We start from the raw sequence: 19,721 nt of genomic DNA on the forward strand, positions 1-19,721 counted from the left end.
GACCTGGTTTGGTACTGAGGTGATTCTGAAAAAAGCTGCTATAAAAAAAAGCTGGGAGCTGTTTTTGTGTTCGGTAAACACTCAGCTTTAGTTTTTTTTCACAGTTTTAGGTGAAAAAAAGCTAAAAACAAGAAGCTGCAAAACTCAGCTTTGAAAAATTGGTTTTTTTTCACATCTGTTTTACATAAAAGTTTACCAAACATTAATACTGTTTTTTTTTTTTTCAAAAGCATTTTAAAAAAAAAGTTTACCAAACACTCTGCTGCTTTATTTCATAGCTGCTTATTTTCACAGCACAGCAGAAGCAGCTATTTTTTAAAAGCACAATAATACCAAACCAGCCCTTAGTTCGAGCATCGAAAACAGGATTTGAAAACATGTATGGCTCAGGTATGTTACATTCTTGACATTCAAGTTACAGATGAAAATAAGAGGGTTGTCCCTTACATGTGTGTGCCGTGCTAGTTTTGAGCGTATTAGCAAGATTTTGCATTTAGTTTTGTTTTATTTCCAGGTGTGATGCTTGAAGCTTGCTGTTTGGTTCTGCTTTTGTGTCTCTGTGTTGGTTAGCGCTTTGTGTGTTGCCTCATGTAGAAGAGAAGGAAAGAGTACAATAACAATCTTACACATGAATGGGAAAGTTGTAATTGAGTTGCATTTGTTTGTTGTTTTGGTGGAAAATATGAGTTTCTTTGCTAAAAAAACTTTCGGTATTTCATTAGACGAGATTAGCTCCTCAATAATGGCAAAAAGATACGCGGTTACATTATCCATAAACAAATATACTTTCAACAAGCGAGAAAGATGAACTGCGTCTTCAACAAGGTTTCAGGTCACATTTTCATGATTACAAACAATACGACATGCACGCAAAATACAACGAAAGCACGAATTACATGAAATAACGACACAAAAAGGAACTCGAGAAAATGTAGAAACTCAAAAACACTCCAAATGAATCATGATGGTAAAGCATGGCAGTGAAAGTTTCTACAAGATATAAAGAACAATCGCCCAAACAGGGTAGACGAACAGAATGATTATGCCAATAGTGTTCGATATTCCACCAGCTTTGGTGAAAGCGTCTCTGAACCCACCAGCTGCCCGGATGTGTTCTTGCAGCAAATAACCGGCGATGAGAAGACATATTACCACACCAATCCAGTCGCCTCTCACGGTGTCCGCCAATAAACTAGGAGCAACCACTATAAGAAGAATTAACGCTGCGGGCAACTCCAGCCAGTCTGGAGGTTATAATCATAGTTAGTGACCACAAGCAGTAAACAGAACGTGATTAGGTTAAAGCAAGCAACAAATTCTAGGTCATAGACCAATCTTATTTAGTGACCACAAGAATTACCACCATATCAACTGCCGTTGGATGAGTTTAATTTTCTAGACTTGTGTAGAAGACTGATTCATTCAAAGTCATCCGACAGCGATTAATGCTCGCTGCCATTTGCATGGCATAAACTTGGAAGCATAGACATGTTCGATCAGCAGTGGGAATAAATACTATATTTTACCTGGGAAACGTTTAGGGAAGAAAAGCCGTAAGACAACAGCAACGAGAGCAATCCATTTTCCAATCTCTCCCCTGGAAAAATAAAGATTTTTAGGGAATACAACGAACCAAAAACACCGACAACACGAAATATATAACTTGTACGGTACGTATGTGTAGAAAATAACCTGAAGATGTTGAACAATATTGAAGGAAGGGTAAAGAAAATGTAGGGGATCAATAGCCCTGTAAGAATGTTCGATTTCCAGTTTGTTCGATCCAAGATCAACAGATAGCTACAGTAAACACAGAAACAAATAGGTGAGGTTCGTATATTTTCTCAAATCAGTACAAGTGAAATTAATACGTCACACAAAGCACAACTAAGAACATAAAAACTAAACAAAACTAATATAATTTACATTAAAAACTTGAAAATTTGAATCATAAAATAACAAAAAACAGTGATCTAAACCATTGAAAACCAACGAAAAAAGTCCAATACAGGATCTGAAAAACTGCATCTCCAAAAAATAACAATAACCCAGAAAAATATCAGTTACCATGGATTTAATACCTCCAAGATCATCCAAAAATCTTAACATTCAATCCAAAACAAGGAGAGAGAAGACATACATTGCAGCAAACGAAGCAACCCATTTGAGAAAAGCAGTTCCGAATCCCAAGCTGCCGAGGCGGACGGCGTGGCCGGCGAGCTTCTTAGCAGCAGCGCCGAGCTCTTTGAAATCGCTGCTGATCAAATCGGCGGCATCCGATTCAGTCATCATCTTCAAGTAGCTCTGTTTTTTTGCCATCTGGAGGAACAGAGACAAGGGAAGACAGGAACGGAGTTTACTAGAAAGTGCAGAGACAGTGGGAGGGATAATTGGATTTGACCTTCAATTGCTGTATTTGTAAGGATCTACATAAAAGATATAAAATTATTGCCGCCGCGTGGCAGAGCAGCTGCACCACTAATTTAAAGCAAGTGGTGAATTTGTATTTAATTTGGGAAAATATTCTCGTCGGATTTTTTTCTATGGATTTTAGAAATCTTGTGATCATAATTGTTTATTTTGTATCCTACGGTCAGAAATCGTTAGATATTATTTATATTTAATTTTAAATTTTAAATTTTAAAATAATTTCTGATCGTATGATATATGATGAACGGTCACGATCATTAAAAAAAGAATATGACGATGATCCTTTTCCCTTAATTTGTACTTGCACCAGGTCGGTCGATATGACACCATGTGGTTTGTCGCATAGTTGGGACCTACATACTCCTTATCTCCTTCTGATTTATTTAAATTACCTATTAATAATTTTTTTTGTCAATAAAAAAATTAAATTAATCCTGACTACAAAATTAAAATAAAATAGCTAAAATAAAAGTTATGGATAATAAAGTAAACAAAGTACAAAATAATTTTACTTTTTTTCCAAAGCATAAATCATATCATTTGCCTTTATTTTTATTTTTGTATTTTTTCTCAAATAAAGTAAATTTTTAGTGATAAAATAATTATTTAAAAAAGTCCTTAAAGAACTATCTCTTCAACGAAGAAAAATTGTTTAGAAGGTCGTCACTAAATTTTTTAAAGAGTATTTTTTATTCTCTCTTTACAAATTTTATGTTTAACTTTTTAATATATACACGCATTATATGTATACATTTCTGGTTACATTTGATTGTTTTGTGCTTTCTGTAAGTTATTGAGGCTGACTAAACATATTTATACGGTGTCCATTGAGAAGAGGGCTTTTCTCTCCTTCCGTGAGAGAGCTTCTCTCCCTGCATGAGGGTTCTTCCCTTGTGATCTACTTTGAATTTAATTATATATTTGGAAAAATTGTATACGTTGACACCTTTATCATGAATGGTATTTGAAAATGACCGTTTCAATTTAGTTTTTATTTGTAAGTGAGAAATCTTAAGTTAATGAGTTTGAGACTAATTATTATTAAGAGTTAAATTCGGATAACTGCCTAACCTTTAAGGGTGATTCCAAATTAGTTCTAACCTTTCAAAAACATTCCAAATAACTACTTTAAGGTCTTAAAGTTTCAAAAATGAACATTTATTAGGTTCATTCAGTGATGACATGGATAAACATTAAGTGTGTTTAAACTCTCAAGTTATTTATTAAGAGAATATCCAAATTGGCCTCATTTAGCCAACCAAATGTATGGTTTAACTTAGTTAAAATGAGTCAAATTGGGAGATTAGAATCCCAAAGACGTCGATTAGTGAAAACCAACTTTAGTGTTTATCCACCTCATTATTTAATGCTAGCAAAGTCATCACTTCATGCTGCTAAAATCTATGGTGACCTACCAAATGCCTAATTTTTATTTTATTTTAAATTTAGGTAGTTATTTAGAATGTTTTAAAAAGTTGATACTAATTTAGGAGGGTGTATTCAATTAGGAATCTGAGAGAGTTTAATGTATTTATTAACTCCCATGAATTTCATGAATTTTAATTGATTCACATAGAATACGGGGAATTATAAAAGGATTTGATATGAAATTTGTTATGAAGTTCAATAGAGTTTTATGAAGTCTAATAGATTCAGTGGGCAATTTTTTTTTGGTAAGAGTAAATCTTTATTTAACTCATTAGAATGCAAGCCACAAATTCAATTCTTGCACATATTATATGGTTAGCTAAACTTTTGCCTCTCAAATTATTCATTTTTTTTGCCACTTAGTACTACGATCTAGTGGTATTTCTCCTTACTTGTAAGTGAGAAGTCTTAGGTTCGATTTTCACCAAAGACGAATTTAAATCATATTATTGCTAACCAATCATTTGTTAAAAAAAAAAAAAAAAAAAAAAAAAATCTTTTTGATCTTTATCCAATCCAGGCAAAAAAAAAGCACAATATACCTTGAGACTTTATCATCTGGGTTTGCTAAAAACCAATAACTATAAGCAATACACAAGAAGTCTAGGTTCGCCAACAACCAAAACCAATAAACTTTATAGAATAAGAAGTGATGAAGAATATGTAGTTTGCAATATATCACAGTAGATAAATCATCATCATTTCTCATCTTGGACTCCCGTTATTCATAGCATCTATCCACATATTTGAAGCTATATCAAGTCTCCATGCATTAGCGTTTTCTCATGCCTGCTCTTAGGTTTCAAAAAGTTCATCTTCTGGCAGCGATGACGAGGATGAGGGTTCTTCATCTTCAACAGGAAACTCATCGGAACGACACTCTTTACAAGAAAGTTGTGTAATCATGCACAAGCTAACACTACTTGCTTGTGTCTTGTATGGAAACGAAGGTGTAGACTTAAAAATTGTGAATCGTGATTTGAATATATATACAAAATATTTTCTCGACCACATTTCTTGAAGAAGCATGGCGAAGATTGAACAATTCTAGTGAATTTTCGGGGCCACGACCTTGACCGGAAAAATCTTGGAGGTGATAGCGAACACTTCAAAATTGAGCTAAAAACTGACAACGATTTGCAAATCCACAATCGACCAAGAAAAGTTTACCTAGATGAACACGGAACCTATCAATAAAATCTAATAGTATAACAATAGAGGCTTAAGAAATAAAAATATGTACCTTGCGGCACTTTAAGTCCGTTCCTCCTTGATAAAGCATCAAACGACACTTTTGAATCATGTGTCGAACCTTCCCATCTACTAAAAATGTATATGCATTCCAAATCAAGGTTACACGCAGCCAATACATTTTGTGATATTATCTATGACGATCACGATGGCTACTAACTTTAAATCCTTTTACCATTGTTGGTATATATGAGTTTATATGGTGTATCTTTTTACAATGATAACAACAAAATTAACAATAACAATACATATACATATATATATGTATACACACACATATATATATATATATATATATATGGGATAGGATCAAGGGACAAATATTTTTACATTTCTTTATATCCTTTAGATTTTATAACATCCAAGGGTTCTTATTAATTCATTTAATACTATGAATGCTTTCGTGGATTTTAACTAATATTAAAGTTAAAAAGAAAAGAAAAAGAAATCTTAGCTGTAATCGTGAAAATGAGGAATGTGGTCTGCAACCTCCCTCTCCCCCAGGTCTACAACTTCCATACTCGAAATATTCATTAGGCAAGCAAAACAAAATACTAATTCTATATTATTGTTCATATAAGTAGGGTGATCAAATTAGGTTTTGGAATTTTTTTTTAGTTTTGTCAATTCATGTATTTGATGAGTTCTTTTCAAATCTAACAAACAAAAATCTCAATACGCTATCCATGTGTTTCGATTGAAAAATTGTTGAAACATGGAAACGAAGCGAGGGAAGAAAATCAATATCTAACTAATCTAGAACCAAAAGTATACATACTCATAGGTACCGACATCAAAATCCCTACAGAAACATTACATAAGCCACCCTTTCGAGTTTAATTGAGATTCGAAACATATGACAGCGTATTGAGATAGTTGTTTGTTTGATTTGAAAAACTAAAAGGGTAGAAAAATCTTCAAATACATGAACATAGGGCTGGGTTCGGTTCTCAGCGGTTCGATTTTTTCCCAAAACCGAAACCGAACCGAAATTTCGTTTCGGTTTGGTTTGGTTCAATTTTTTTCGGGTTTTTCTCGGTTCGGTTTTTTTTCGGTTCGGTTTTTCTGGTTTGGTTTCGGTTTGGTTTCAATTTTTTTTTCTTCCTCCAAAAAAAAAAAAAAAAAATTGGAAATATGAAAGTTCACATTCAAAGTCACTTCAGAGTCATCCACATGAAAACCTACAAGTATGAAATCAATTTTACACATCTACATTTGACATAAAAGGAAATATATGCCATTTGAGAAGTGATACTACTATCATAACCTTAGACCATATTCAACAACAAAACCATGATGAGAATCCAAAGTTTAAGTCTTCCAAGTTCCAACTAGAATCATCAATCAAGTCTTCCAATTTCAAAAGTCCAAACTTAAATAAACATCAAAGTTTAAGTCTTCAAAAAATCCAAATTTAAAATAAACATCACACAAGTCAAATAAACCTTCAAGGTTTCATCATTTCATGTCTTGCACAAATAAAATCTTCCAAGTCCTCAAGCTCAAGCTCAATGCTTAGGCGGCCTAGGAGGCAACATAACACCTTTGTTTGAGTTTCCACTTGCCATTTCTACATACAAATAAAAAATGAAACAATATGATGTAAAGCAAGCATGCAACTTAGCATGTAATTAAAATAGTCTAACAAAACCAAATGCAATAAGTAAAATTACATTTCTCAACTTCTTCACAAAATTCAATCTCCCTAATGGTTGGCTCATGATGTAATGCTACATGAATTGACCTAAGCCAATTTTGTGTACATATCAAAGCTTCCACCATTTTTGGACTCAAAGAACTACGATATGGATCAATTATTTGTCCACTTGTACTAAAGGAGGATTCCGAAGCAATGGTTGATACGGGAATAGCTAAAATCTCTTTTGCAACTCGTGCCAAAATAGGATACTTAGAAAGTCCATTCACCCTCCACCAATTCAAGATATCAAAGTTTGCCTCTTCTTCCCCTTCATTAGGATCCGAAAGATACCTATCCAAATCATTGTGCACAATAAGGGCTCTCTTTGCTTTTCTTATTTCACTTTTCTCTTTCAACTTTCTTTCAATCTCTGTCATGCTTGATAAAGGATCTCCACTTGTAGTTGCTGATTGAGAACTACCACCACTACTTGTGCTTTGTTGTGTATCAAAAGACAACTCTTCATTAATCTTGTAAAGATCAAACAACAAATCTTTCACCGCATTGGTTGCAATTTCAACTTTTTCCTCGTCCTCGCCATATAGTATCTCATAATAATCAACCACTTTCTCCAATTTATGGCGAGGATCAAGCACAAGTGCAAGAAAAACATATTGATTCATATCATCATTTGAACCCCAATATTTGTCATATTTTTCTTGCATCAGCATGAAGATCATAGACAAGAATTCATTACCTTTGTTTTCTAGGAGGAGACTTTTGATCTTAAACAAATCACCAAAAGTAGTATGAATTGTTGGAGTATTAGAACAACACACTTTTAAAGTGACTTCAAAGAAAGGTCTCAAAAAGGATGCAAATATTCCCGCCTCACTCCAATCATGAGTCGAAGGTGGCCCTTCCCTTATATTATCATGATTTTCTTTAGTAAAGTAAGGAAGGTAATGACCATCATCTACTTTCAACCTATCAAAAGCCATCTTGAACTTCAAAGCCGATTCCAACATTAAAAATGTGGAATTCCACCTAGTAGGGACATCTAAAATCACAAACCCCTTGCTTTCTATTCTCACTTTCTCAACACACCTTTTAAAGCTCTCCAACCTTTGAGGGGAAGATCTTACATACCTAACCACATTACGAATGCTTTGTATGGCGGTATTCAACATCTTTATCCTATCATTCACCACCAAATTGAGGATATGAGCAACACACCTCATGTGCAAATATTTTCCATCATGCAAAAGTGCATTAGGAATCCCCGACCCACTTTTTCGGTGTACAAAATCCCTTAAGCTGGAATCATTTGCTAAAGCATTGTCAACCGTAATAGTTAACACCTTCTTTATGTCCCACTCCACCAAACACTCCTCCAAAAGTTGAGGAATGGATTCTCCTTTATGATTTGGAATGACACAAAAGTTCAAATCTTTTTATGTAACATCCAATCATCATCAATAAAATGAGCGGTGAGAACCATGTAATTTATTTGTTGAATAGAAGTCCATGTATCCGTTGTTAGACACGCCCTAAATGTCTTCAACTGACTTTTCAATTTCTCATTTTCGGAGTAAAACAAGCCAAGTACATCTTTAGCTATTGTCTTACGACTAGGTACTCTCCACAAAGGACATGCATGCATGCAAAAATGACGAAAACCATTTCCCTCGACGAAAGAAAAAGGTAACTTGTCTATAATTATCATCTCAACACAAGCCTTAGTAACTTCTACTTGAGAAAAACCAATAGCTTCCAACTTATCTTTTGTGCCAGCAAAGGTTAATATCTTTTGCCTATTTGTGGCAAATATTTCCTTATTAGGACCATAGCTTCTACATCTAGCTAAGTGATTTCTTATGCTAGTTGTACCATTTTTATCCGTGTCGGCCCTATACGATTTGTTGCAATACTTGCACACCCCTTTAACTCTACCTCCCTCAATTATCTTATCAAAATGCTCCCAAATTGTAGATCTTGAATGACTTTTTATTGAATCCAAGAGAGTGTCTTCTTTATTTACTTGATCACTTGAGCCACCTTGTTTTGGAGTTGGATCGGATAAATTTGTAGATCCACCAAGAGTAAGAGGAGTTTGTTGAGTTGCCACTATGGAGGGTTGAGGTGGAGTTGATTCACCAACAATGTCCTTAAAAAAGAAGAGTAAGAATCATTACAATTAATTATTAAATAAATTGAGACATAAGAACCATAGGGAAAGTATAGAGATGACAACTTGCGATGGAGCAGAAGTAGATGAGTTTATTTTTTTCACAGGAGCTATTTGATGATCTCATTGAGTTTGAGCTTGAGCTCGAGGCCTTTGATGCACTTGACTTCATCTAATTAAGATACAAAAAATATAATAAGCAAAGGTACGATGCACATGCAAAAGCTACGAATGCACATAATAAACCGAACCCAAAAAACAGCTTTACAATATTGAGTATATATGAACTTTGGTAAAGATATCAGCATCAAAATATAAGGATTACAGATAGCATATAACAGATAAAAGACTACGGATACAAAAGATATATATATTGTCATGAAACTATTAGCTACCAACCATAAGGACTCCATATGGTCCTCACAATATTATAAGAACATATTTATAATTAAGTTTTCTGATGCCATTAACATGAATTATAAAACAATCTGTGTCCATGATGCCATCAACAATAGACGACTGACTATAGCATAAAGACATCAGATCATCAGGCATCAACAAACCGAGGCACAAAGACATTGCAATGCAAAACCAATATCAGATCATCAGGCATATTAACAGAAATATCAGATACTGGCACCTGGCGGGATTTTTCTTTCTTATTAACAAAAATATCAGATCATCAGGCATCAACAAATCGAGGCACAAAGCCATTGCAGTGCAGAACCAATGAATACCGGAAACAAATTGCAGTGCAAAACCAAAATTGTAGTGTAGAACCAATGAATACCTCAACGAATAGTCTAATAGTGTTGTTTAGAAATGAAATTACCCAATGTTTGTAGCATACCCAATAGAAATGTCTAAAAAATGTCTACAGATCAGAACCAATGTTTATAACCAAAATTAGAAATGTCTGAATAAGGTTACACAATGTCTATTGTAGTGCATGCATACCCAATGTTTATAAACTAAAATTAAAACAATGGTTATAGCAATATAGCATAGCCAATAGAAATGTCTACAGATTAGAACCAATGAAATCGAAAAAAAAAAAAAATCTGCACAACGCATCACAGTTCACAACAGGGTGATTGGGTGAGAGACTAACCTTGCAAAGGAGGGAATTTGTGGGTTGAGACTGGAGACTCGAAATGGCGAGAGGAAGTCGTGGGTCGCACGTGGGTCATGGGGGTGAGAGACTGAGAGTAAAACGGTGTCGCGTTGACGAGATGTGTGAGACAGGTTGCAGGTCACAGGTCGCTGGGAAGGAAGAAGACGAAGCGGAAGAGTGGCGGAGCTAGGAAAGAGATGGTCCAGAGTGAGGGTGCAGAGGAGAGAGATAAGGGAAAGGGAAGGCCGGAAGGGAATGAATCGATCGATCTGTTTAGTGTTTAGGGTTTCAGACTGAAGACTGAAGACGAGAGTGACTAGAGGACGCCATTCAAGATAAAAAAAATTATTAATTTATAATTAAATATAAAACGACGTCGTTTTGCCTTACTTCGGTTCGGTTTGGTTCGGTCCGGTTTCTGAACCCCAAAAACTGAATCGAACTGAACCAGATTCGGTTCGGTTCAATTTTACACTTTCAGTTTATTTTTCAGTACAATTTTTTTCGGTTTTCGGTTTTTCGAGCCCACCCCTACATGCACATACAACTAAATTTTTTTTCCAAATCCGAATTTGATCATCATACATATACGAATATCGAATTTAGGTTTTTGTTTTGCTTACCTAATGAGATTCAAGCATGGAAGTTGTAGACCTGGGGGAGATAGGAGGTTACAGATCGGGGGATGGAGGTTGTAGAGGACCTCCTTTAGGGTTTCTTCCTTTTTATTTTATTTTTAATTTTCTTTCCAAATTTTTTTTTTTTAAGTTTTATTTTTAAGTTTTATTTTTATCTTTAATATTAGTTAAAATCTACATAAGTATTCATGACATTTAATGAATAAATAAGAACCCTTTGGATGTTATAAAATCTAAAGGCTACAAAAAAGTGTAAAAATGTTTGTAAAAATATTTGTGCTTTGATCCTATCCCTATATCCAGTAGCGGAGCCAAGGTGGGTGCAATGAGATTCATTCACCCCAATAAGTTTGTTGGGCCACTCTTTTTCTTTCGGTGCAAAGAAGAGAAAAAATGGGAAGAGGCATTGCTTTGGTTTTTTGAAGAATAAAGAAAAAGAAAGGTTGATGACTTTGGTTTTATAATAGGAGAGAAGACAGAGCCTTTTGTTTTGGCAGTAACTAATATATATTAAGGCATTTGTTATGCATTTTGGTTTTGAGCAGTAGCAGAAAAGAGAAGGAATGTCTGTCGACAGCTCCAATTTGTGACCAGAGGAGAGAGATGAAAGCCACACTAGGGAGAGCATTCGGCTCTCCCATTTGAAAAAGAGCGTAGTTGGGTCTACCATTTTGAGAGAGAAGCAGATGCAGTGAGTGAGAAAAACATGGGGCAATATTTAGAGAAGGTAGTAGTTGCTGCTTTAGTGTTCTCGTTGGATTGCTTCATTTTTTGCTCTCATTTGAGTAATCACTCATATTAATGCTAGAGAAATTTGTTATGTATTTTCCTTTTCTCTACTTGTTCTTTGTTTGAGTGAGAGATATGGGTGTATGTGGGATTTGAGATTTGAGTTTGAAATATATTTTTAAATGAAAGTACGATCGATTTTTTAAAGCTATTTTTTGACCCCATTGCTGTAAATTCCTGGCTCCGTCACTGCCTATACCTATATGTAGGGATATGATTAATGACAAAGATTTTGACAAATATTTTTATATTCCTTTTAAGCCGTTGGATTACATATATAACATCAAAGGGTCTTTAATGAATCATTCAATAATTTGGATGCTTACATGGATTATAATTAACATTGAAAATGAATAAAAAGTTGATAAAGAATAAAAACTAGAAAAATAATTAAAAATTGAAAAGAGGAAGAAAATTTTGCGCACAAAGGCCTCCATTGATTTGTGCAAAAAACCTTCAAGTCTTTTGAGTCTTCGTTCTCATTTTTCGGTAAGAACCCCAAAAACCTCTTTGATTCTACTTCAAATCCACACTCAGATTTAATTGTATTAAAATTTTTTTTGAGGGAGGTAGTGAGAGTTGTTGATTTAGAGTTTAGTTTTGTCAAATTATTGAAAGAGTGAGGAACGAATACTTGAAGCAAATTGATACTTGATATGCTTTTATATCGTAATTTTGTATCGATCAATTGAAGGAATGATACTAAGTTTGGCAGTGTGAGTGATAGGAATTCGAGGTGTTGGAGTTGGATGAAGCAATTCGGATCATGCTTTTACATTTTCATCCAAGACGGCCATTTTTGCTTTTTCCTTATGTTTGCAGGATTATTCCCTTAGCTTTTATTCTTTTCTTAGTTTTAACTTATATTAATTTCTTAATTATAAATTTATACCTCATTTAATGTTTTAAATCCTCTGCATAACTCTTAATCAAGACTGTTGAATGTTACAAGATCTAAAGGTTGTACAGGACTGTAAAAATGTTTGTCAAAATCTTTATCCCTTGACCATATCTCATATATATACCACTTACCTTAAAGTAAGGATAAAACCTTGTACTTTATCTTGTTTTGGCTGGCATTGTAGGTGCTGCTTTGACCATCATATCAAGTGTTATTGTGTTCCAAGGCTTTTCAAACCTTGTGAAAATTTTTGCTTGTTACAAAATGTGATATCACAAATGTCTCGCGAGTTAGAGGATATCGAGCATTTTGACCGACGATGATTAAGAACTTTGCAAGCATTTCTTCAACACAAATGAATCTAGTATCTTGCAATTGCGTCTTCACTCTTATAATACTACATAGCTTTAGAAAAAACATTTGGATATATTCTATATAACATTCGAAATTCCTCATGATCCTTATTTAGTACCTTATGTATGTAATTGTATTCGCTTTTATAAATTGGTGGAAATTCCTTAGGATCCTTATTTAGTACCTTATGTATGCAATTGTATCTGCTTCTATTAATTGGTTGTTGAGTTACTGGGCGTTCAACATTTTACCATTTATGAGAAATGAGAACCGATAATGTATTTAGCACTTGAAGTACAGCTTGGATTGCCATAAACATTAACTTAATGGTCTCGTAGTATTCTTGCACTATTTCATCACCTTCCATTTCACTTTCTTGTTCATCTTCCTCAATTTCTTTATCCCCTATTTTTCATCAATGTCTTCCTCCTCCAACATGTCTTCCTAAACTATGTCATTACCCTAGCTCATTCATATTTTGGGACACTGTATGTAGAGAATCACCTAAGAAAAGTACATGAATAGAATTCTAGTTGGTAACAATCAACATGTCTTCAAATTAAAGCCATGCATTGATTCAAAATTACAATACTCATAAAATGTTCAAGCCTAACATTCTAAAAAATATTGAACGTATTAACAAATAAGCCTAAATCATGTTGTACTGTATCCACTCAAGGTGCTCTTCTGGTGACATTTTTAAGAATGAATTTTTTACACCCAACTTACGAATCGAAATGACCGCTTTGTAAAGAGCAGAACTATCCAAGTTTGAAGTCTCCTTGATTGCATCCCACACATTGTTTTTCTTTTCTATCTCCCTCTCTCTTTCTCTTTTCTCCATTAGGCTATGCATTCCTCGAGCTCCATTAGCAATTGCCTTAATTGAGTTCATACCAACATAAAACTTTTTCAAGTAGAGTTGCTGGAGTGATGGTCTCACCCGAGGAACTATTTTCTTCATTGTCTATTCTAATTTTCCTTCTTTGAGGGAGTTTTGTGTTAGCATGCTCCAAATTGTGTACAAGAAAAGGGAAGTGTAGTCATCTTTCTCAGCTTGACTCTGCACATCTGTGTCATTATTGCCATCACTAACATCGTCTTCTATTTTGGCACTTGTATTTTCTCCCCCTCGATATGTTCTAGCATCAGTGTCTTCATCCAATTCAACCGAGTTGTTCTCAACAACAATTCCATTGCCAAATACAATTATCAAATCATAGTAGTTTAGAAATGTATCGGTCCAAAGGTACCTCTGGTTTGTGTGGGACTGGGAAAACATATAGTATGTTAGTAGCACAAAAAGTAGGAAAATGAAACTTTTCCAATATCCATTACTTCATTGCTAGCCGAAAATCTTTTTGAGACAGGATCCCACCCAAATCCAAAACTTTGACGCAAAAATTTAGAAATATGTTGATATCGTTGCTTCATCCATCTCAGCCAACTAGTACATTGACTATAATTTTTGCTGCACCCGAGTTTTTCATTAAGAACAGAAAGTATCCTCATTTCTACTAATTGCTTGCTAAACGAACCATTAGCATGGCGCCATCCTTGCTTGGGAACATCAACTATTAGTTCTAAGAGCAACTCCATCGGGACCAATAGCCCGATGGACCGGCGAGAAAATTGACCCAATAGCCCCAGCTCCTTGCTCTAGCCCATGTGGGCGATTGGGCAGGGGGGCCGAGTGAGAGGCCCGGCTCGAATTGATGGCTCGAGAGCCTGAGGCATGTGTGATGCATGGCTGACATCAGGGTAACGTAAGCCATGTTTAAAAAAAATTGCGTCAGGCGCGTGTCGTTCACGTGCTCGTGGGGGCGCATCATTGACAACTTTTCAGTAGGTGGGGCCCACGGTGCAGACGGCTAAAATGTTACCGTTGGTGGGCCACGTGGTACGACGTCATCCGTTGGATTTCAAACGTTAATTTTTCTGGATCGTTGGATTTCTAGCAGTAAAAAAAAATTCAAACCTTACCCAATATTAGCCGTTGGATTTGAGATTAACGGTTCACATTATTCACCTTTATAAATTAAAAAACAAAAGAATTCACATTAAAAAATTCTGAATGTTATCGTTGTGCCACGTGGCACAATCTGGAGGATTTCAAAATTTTTTTAATTCAACGGCAAAAATTAATTAAGTTAATAAAAAATGTTAAAAATTAATAAAAAAATCCGAATTTTTTTTTTAAAATTAAAAAAAAAAGATTTTACTTTTCTGTAAATACCTTCTCATTATCTTCCACCTTACACCACAATTTCATATTTTCTCAGATACTTTCAACCACATTCCAATCTTTCTCTGAAAGTTTCAATCCAATTGGTTTCCAACAAAATGACTAATAATGCAGGTACGAATTGGACGCGAAGATGTTACATTGTGTTCTTGCAGGGTTGAAATTACTCATGATCCGATTACGGGTAATGAGATGCAGTTCCGATAAATGTGGAGTCTTATTCACCATTTTCTTGAGAAAATTGGTGGGAAAAGAACCAAAGAATCGATGTCCAGTCATTGGAGAATATTCAGCCAATCGTTTAGTCTTCGGAGAGACGCCTTGGCACAAGTTTGTAGTAATCTTCAAAGTGGGGAAAATTTAGCAGATCAAGTAACAATATATTATTTATTTGTTTGTACTATACCCAAATGTACATTAGCTACTTTGATTATAATTATTTCTTTTCCCGCATTGTGTAGACACTTCAAGCACAAGCTTGGTATAATGCCAAAACCAAAAACAAAAACAAATCATTCACCTGGTGGGATTGTTGGAATATTGTCAAAGATTGTCCTAAATTCAAAGTTGTGCCTATTGGTCCAGAGGTTGTGATGAACAACACCCCTCTACACTTTACGCCTGATCATGCCTCGCATGTTCATGAAACCAACACATAAGAAGTGGCGGAAATGCCCCTTGAACAAGCGTCGGGGTCGACCTGTTATCCAATTCGGCCTTAAGGTAAGAAGGTTTCAAAGAGAAAAGGGAGTGCTTCCAAGAATGATTATGCAAAATATATGGAAGAACTTGCTCGCTAAGGTGAATCGACTTTGGCATGGGAAATGTCTAAATTTGAGGCTGATAAGGCTAGAGATGAGGCAAAAGCTGCAGCTGTTGAAAGATTATTTCAAGCTAATGAGAGAGAAAGAGAGCTACTTAGGCAAGAAAGGGAAGAACTTAAGGAAGAAAGAAGGGCTCAACAAGATCGTGACATTATGAAGGAGTCTGTAGAGGCTATGTCTCCGAATTCTATATATTTTTGGAATTCGGAGAAATCAGACGTGGTGCGAATGAGGCGTGCAAAAGAAGCGAGAGCAAGAGGAGATGGTCCTAGCACCACAAGAGGACATGATCCTAGTACCACAAATTGGTTAGGTGATGATTTTCCATTCACGAGGGACTAGGGAATTTGTTTTTAATCCGAGCCCATAATATTCCAATCACCTTGGGTTGTAATTTCTTATTTATTGAATAGAGTACTTTATACTGTTTCCAATTTATTGAATTTAGTACTTTATTTAAACTAAGAGTATATTTATTTAATTTGGTAATTTATTTAAACTAAGAGAATCTTTATTCAAAGGACATAAACACACCAAATAAAATTACAAAAACATACCAAATAAAATTTCAAACACACCAAATAAAAAAAAAAACTCACCAAATGAACTTAAAAAACACACCAAATTAAATTAAATAAACACACCAAATAAAAACAAACACACTAAATGAACTTAAGTTTCTTGAGTTTGTTTCAATTCCCACTAGTGCTCTATCAAGTCAATTTGCCGGGCATTGTGCATATATGGGTCTTAAAGTGAAGTATATCGTTGAATGAGCCTTTCATTGTAACGTTCATCCCTTTGTAATGGCTCGTGTTGCATGGGTTCTTCGGTGGTGTCATGAGCACAATAGATTTGTGTTCTGGAATTGTTCATCGTGTCTAGCTCATATTCATCAACGACATCATAATCGTACTCATCTTCCACAATCATGTTGTGAAGAATGATGCACATCATCATGATGGATCGAAGCAACTCTAAATCAAACATTTTGGCAGCACCCCTTACAATTGCCTAATGAGCTTGGAGGATACCAAAACAACGCTCCACATCCTTCCTATACCCCTCTTGACAGCTTGCAAAGTGTTTTGACAAATGATGACCACCTTGGGTAAATGCCATCTGCTAGGTAGTATGGCCTGTGGTACTTATGTCTGTTGACCCAATATGTGACTCTTAGTACTTTTCCTTGCAGGACATCGTTGAACACTGGGGATTGGGTAAGGACATTGAGGTCATTTTATGCTCATAGAACAATGAAAAAGCGTGTCAAATTCATGTATCAAATGATGCCACTGTCTCCAAAATGATACTTTTTGCTCATTTTCTGTGCCATAAGCTCTTTGCCATGCAGTTGGACATTTTTTCCAGGTCCATTGCATACAATCGATGTTTCCAATCATCCTAGGAAAACCTCGCATCTCGCCCTTCTTTAGAAGTCTTTGTAAGTCCATCTCATTAGGTACTCTGTGGTGTAGATAGATTTGATTACAGAGCAAAACCTCATCAGGAACTCAAAAATGGTTGATTTCCCCATCTTTGCTATCTCACCCACTTCGTCTGCAGATGCTCCATGTGCAAGCATTCGTAAGGCAACAATAATTTTTTGCTTAGGAAGGAGACCCATAACACCAAAAGCATCATTCTTTTGTACAAAGTAAGAATCATGGTTGCACATAGAAATCATGATTTTGTTGAACAAATGTTGTTCCATTCTAAAATGATGTCTAAAGTACGTATCAATGTTTACGGAATGGCTATGCCTGGAGATTTGAGCCACAACTTGGATGACTCGATGGGAATGTGAGGCTCTTTGGCTTCTTGCTTCGTCATCTCTCATTCTACGCTCCTCATCCTCATCCTCTTCCATCTCATTTTGCCCACCTAGAGATTGAACATTCCTTCCCCTTACTTAAACAATTCTTTCTCTTACTCATTGATTTCCCACAACATCCTTGAAGAAGACATTGTAAGAAGGAAGCATAAACTATGAATAATGATAGAGATTTTGATTTTGGTGTGTGATTTCGTAGGATGGATGGTGGGTTATATGAAGGAAAAAGAAAGGATTAGGTTGTAGATAATGCCACATGACATGCCGTCATTCGTTAAAAATCTGATTGAAATCTATCCTCAAAGATTGTAAACAGATTGTGACACATGGCGTGACGTGATTGGTTAAAACTCTTATCGGAAATCTATCCTTAAAGATTCTGAAAAGGTAACGACACATGGCACGACGGCATTGGATAAAAATTTTATCGAAATCTGTCACCAAAAATTGTCTTTTCGGATAATGACATGTGGCACAACGACAACGATTAAAAATCTTATCCGAAATTACAAATAAAATTATTTTATATTATTTTATAAAATAAAAAATACTAATATTTTATTACTTATTGCCATGGCTCTTTAGTTAGAGGTGGAGATATAAAAGATAGTTACTGTTCATTAAAGGCAGTTATTGTTCACTGGGGGAGATTCAATAGTAAGTTGCCCTATGGGGCCTTCCTCACGTTGGAGTTGCTCTAAGGAAGTATTGCTTTCTATGGAGGATCATTGGTTATACTGTTTACCTATTCTTTGAGGTAAATCTCCCCTTTCGAAATTAGAGGAAGCTAGCACTAACTTTAATTTTTTTAGCAAACACATATTATTCCAAAAGGGTTATGAATCATTTTTACCATATAACAAACTAGATGAAAAATCACGTAAAACCTGTATTCCGAGACATGGTTGATAAAATCGATGAGTCCTTGTCTTGCAAACTATAAAATCGCAGAATAAAAAGAAAAATTATGTAATCAAACTTTTCATTCATAATGAATCATTGAGAAAAACACATAGCATATAGATTGGTTTTTGAAGAAGTTGTTCGCATTCTGCAATCGGCTTTGAATGAGGAATCTGGTTGACATATGGAGGAGGGGTGCCTGATTTGTGAGGGCATTCGATATTTATACTTCACACTCTAGAAGACATCAAAATCAATAAATTTATTGAATCTAACTAATTCCCTGACTTTTTCTTTTTAATTTTTTTTAATTTTAATTTTTTTTTAAATTTTAAATAAGGTACGATATTCATTAAGACGAATAAAACATACAAGTTGAGGATAAAGTGCATATATGGGCCTCGATAAAAACCTTATCGGGGATTTCAACTCGGTCTAAGGAAAAAAGAGTGTCCCGCACAAATAACTATCCTTAAGATGTAAAGGAAACATTACAATTGATTATCTTTTAATGAAACATCTAAAATCAAATCTGGAGGGTCTCCTTCCCAGGGTGCTTTGACGGAAACACAGTCCCATACGAGCCAATTTATGGGCAACGTTGTTTGCTTCCCGATGCACAAACTGCAGCATAACACCATTTATACCATGCAGAGCTCCTCTGATGTCATTGCTTATGGGTCCCAATAATGAATTATCTTCCTCTTGCCGACTCACGGCTACAATGGCCACACTCGAGTCCCCTTCCAATACCACATTCGAGGTAAAGTTTTGACGTTCAAGTAAAAAGTCCACAGCTCTTTTAGCCGCATCCAACTCAACATGAAGAGGAGATGATACTTGGCACATATGCCCTGACTTTTTGAATACACTCAGATTTGGAAAGCCATTTTAAAAATATGGATTGAATACCACCAAACTTTGAATGACTCTTTATAACTCTAAATTGAATACAACCTGTTTTAGAAACTGAAAGCTTTACTTTTCTGTAGAAATATTTCTCTTTATTGATTAAATAATTATTACACTAAGTTTGATACATAGAGCAAAGGCTATGTACAAAACAGATCATAACAAACTAGCTAATTACATACTCATTTCACAACATGATTGGTTGACTATATTAGAAGACTAACTAATTGTCATGACTTGACATCTTCATCTTTACACCCCTTAAGATGAG

General features: G+C 35.1%; 2 protein-coding genes and 2 pseudogenes across 2 annotated transcripts; 1 reads left to right on the forward strand and 3 right to left on the reverse strand.

Annotated features, from left to right (window-relative positions):
• Window positions 1-766: 766 nt before the first annotated feature.
• Window positions 767-2,451, reverse strand: LOC137728017 (cold-regulated 413 plasma membrane protein 1). The gene is made up of 4 exons (XM_068466895.2): window positions 2,141-2,451; window positions 1,693-1,800; window positions 1,527-1,597; window positions 767-1,244 (listed from the first exon to the last, which is right to left on the reverse strand). The coding sequence occupies exons 1-4, from the start codon at window positions 2,317-2,319 to the stop codon at window positions 991-993; spliced, it is 612 nt and encodes a 203-aa protein (XP_068322996.2). The 5' UTR covers window positions 2,320-2,451; the 3' UTR covers window positions 767-990.
• A 1,962-nt stretch (window positions 2,452-4,413) lies between these two features.
• LOC148693461 (uncharacterized) lies at window positions 4,414-13,696 on the reverse strand (annotated as a pseudogene).
• On the reverse strand, window positions 6,751-7,938 carry LOC137728144 (zinc finger BED domain-containing protein RICESLEEPER 2-like). The gene has a single exon (XM_068467021.2). The coding sequence runs from the start codon at window positions 7,936-7,938 to the stop codon at window positions 6,751-6,753; it is 1,188 nt and encodes a 395-aa protein (XP_068323122.2).
• Window positions 13,697-15,244: 1,548 nt separating the features above from the next.
• On the forward strand, window positions 15,245-16,143 carry LOC148693462 (uncharacterized; annotated as a pseudogene).
• The last annotated feature ends 3,578 nt before the right edge of the window (window positions 16,144-19,721 follow it).

This window comes from Pyrus communis, chromosome 10 (genome assembly GCF_041283825.1).
Source record: "Pyrus communis isolate YQ-2024b chromosome 10, ASM4128382v1, whole genome shotgun sequence".
In the NCBI taxonomy this organism is placed as follows: domain Eukaryota; kingdom Viridiplantae; phylum Streptophyta; class Magnoliopsida; order Rosales; family Rosaceae; genus Pyrus; species Pyrus communis.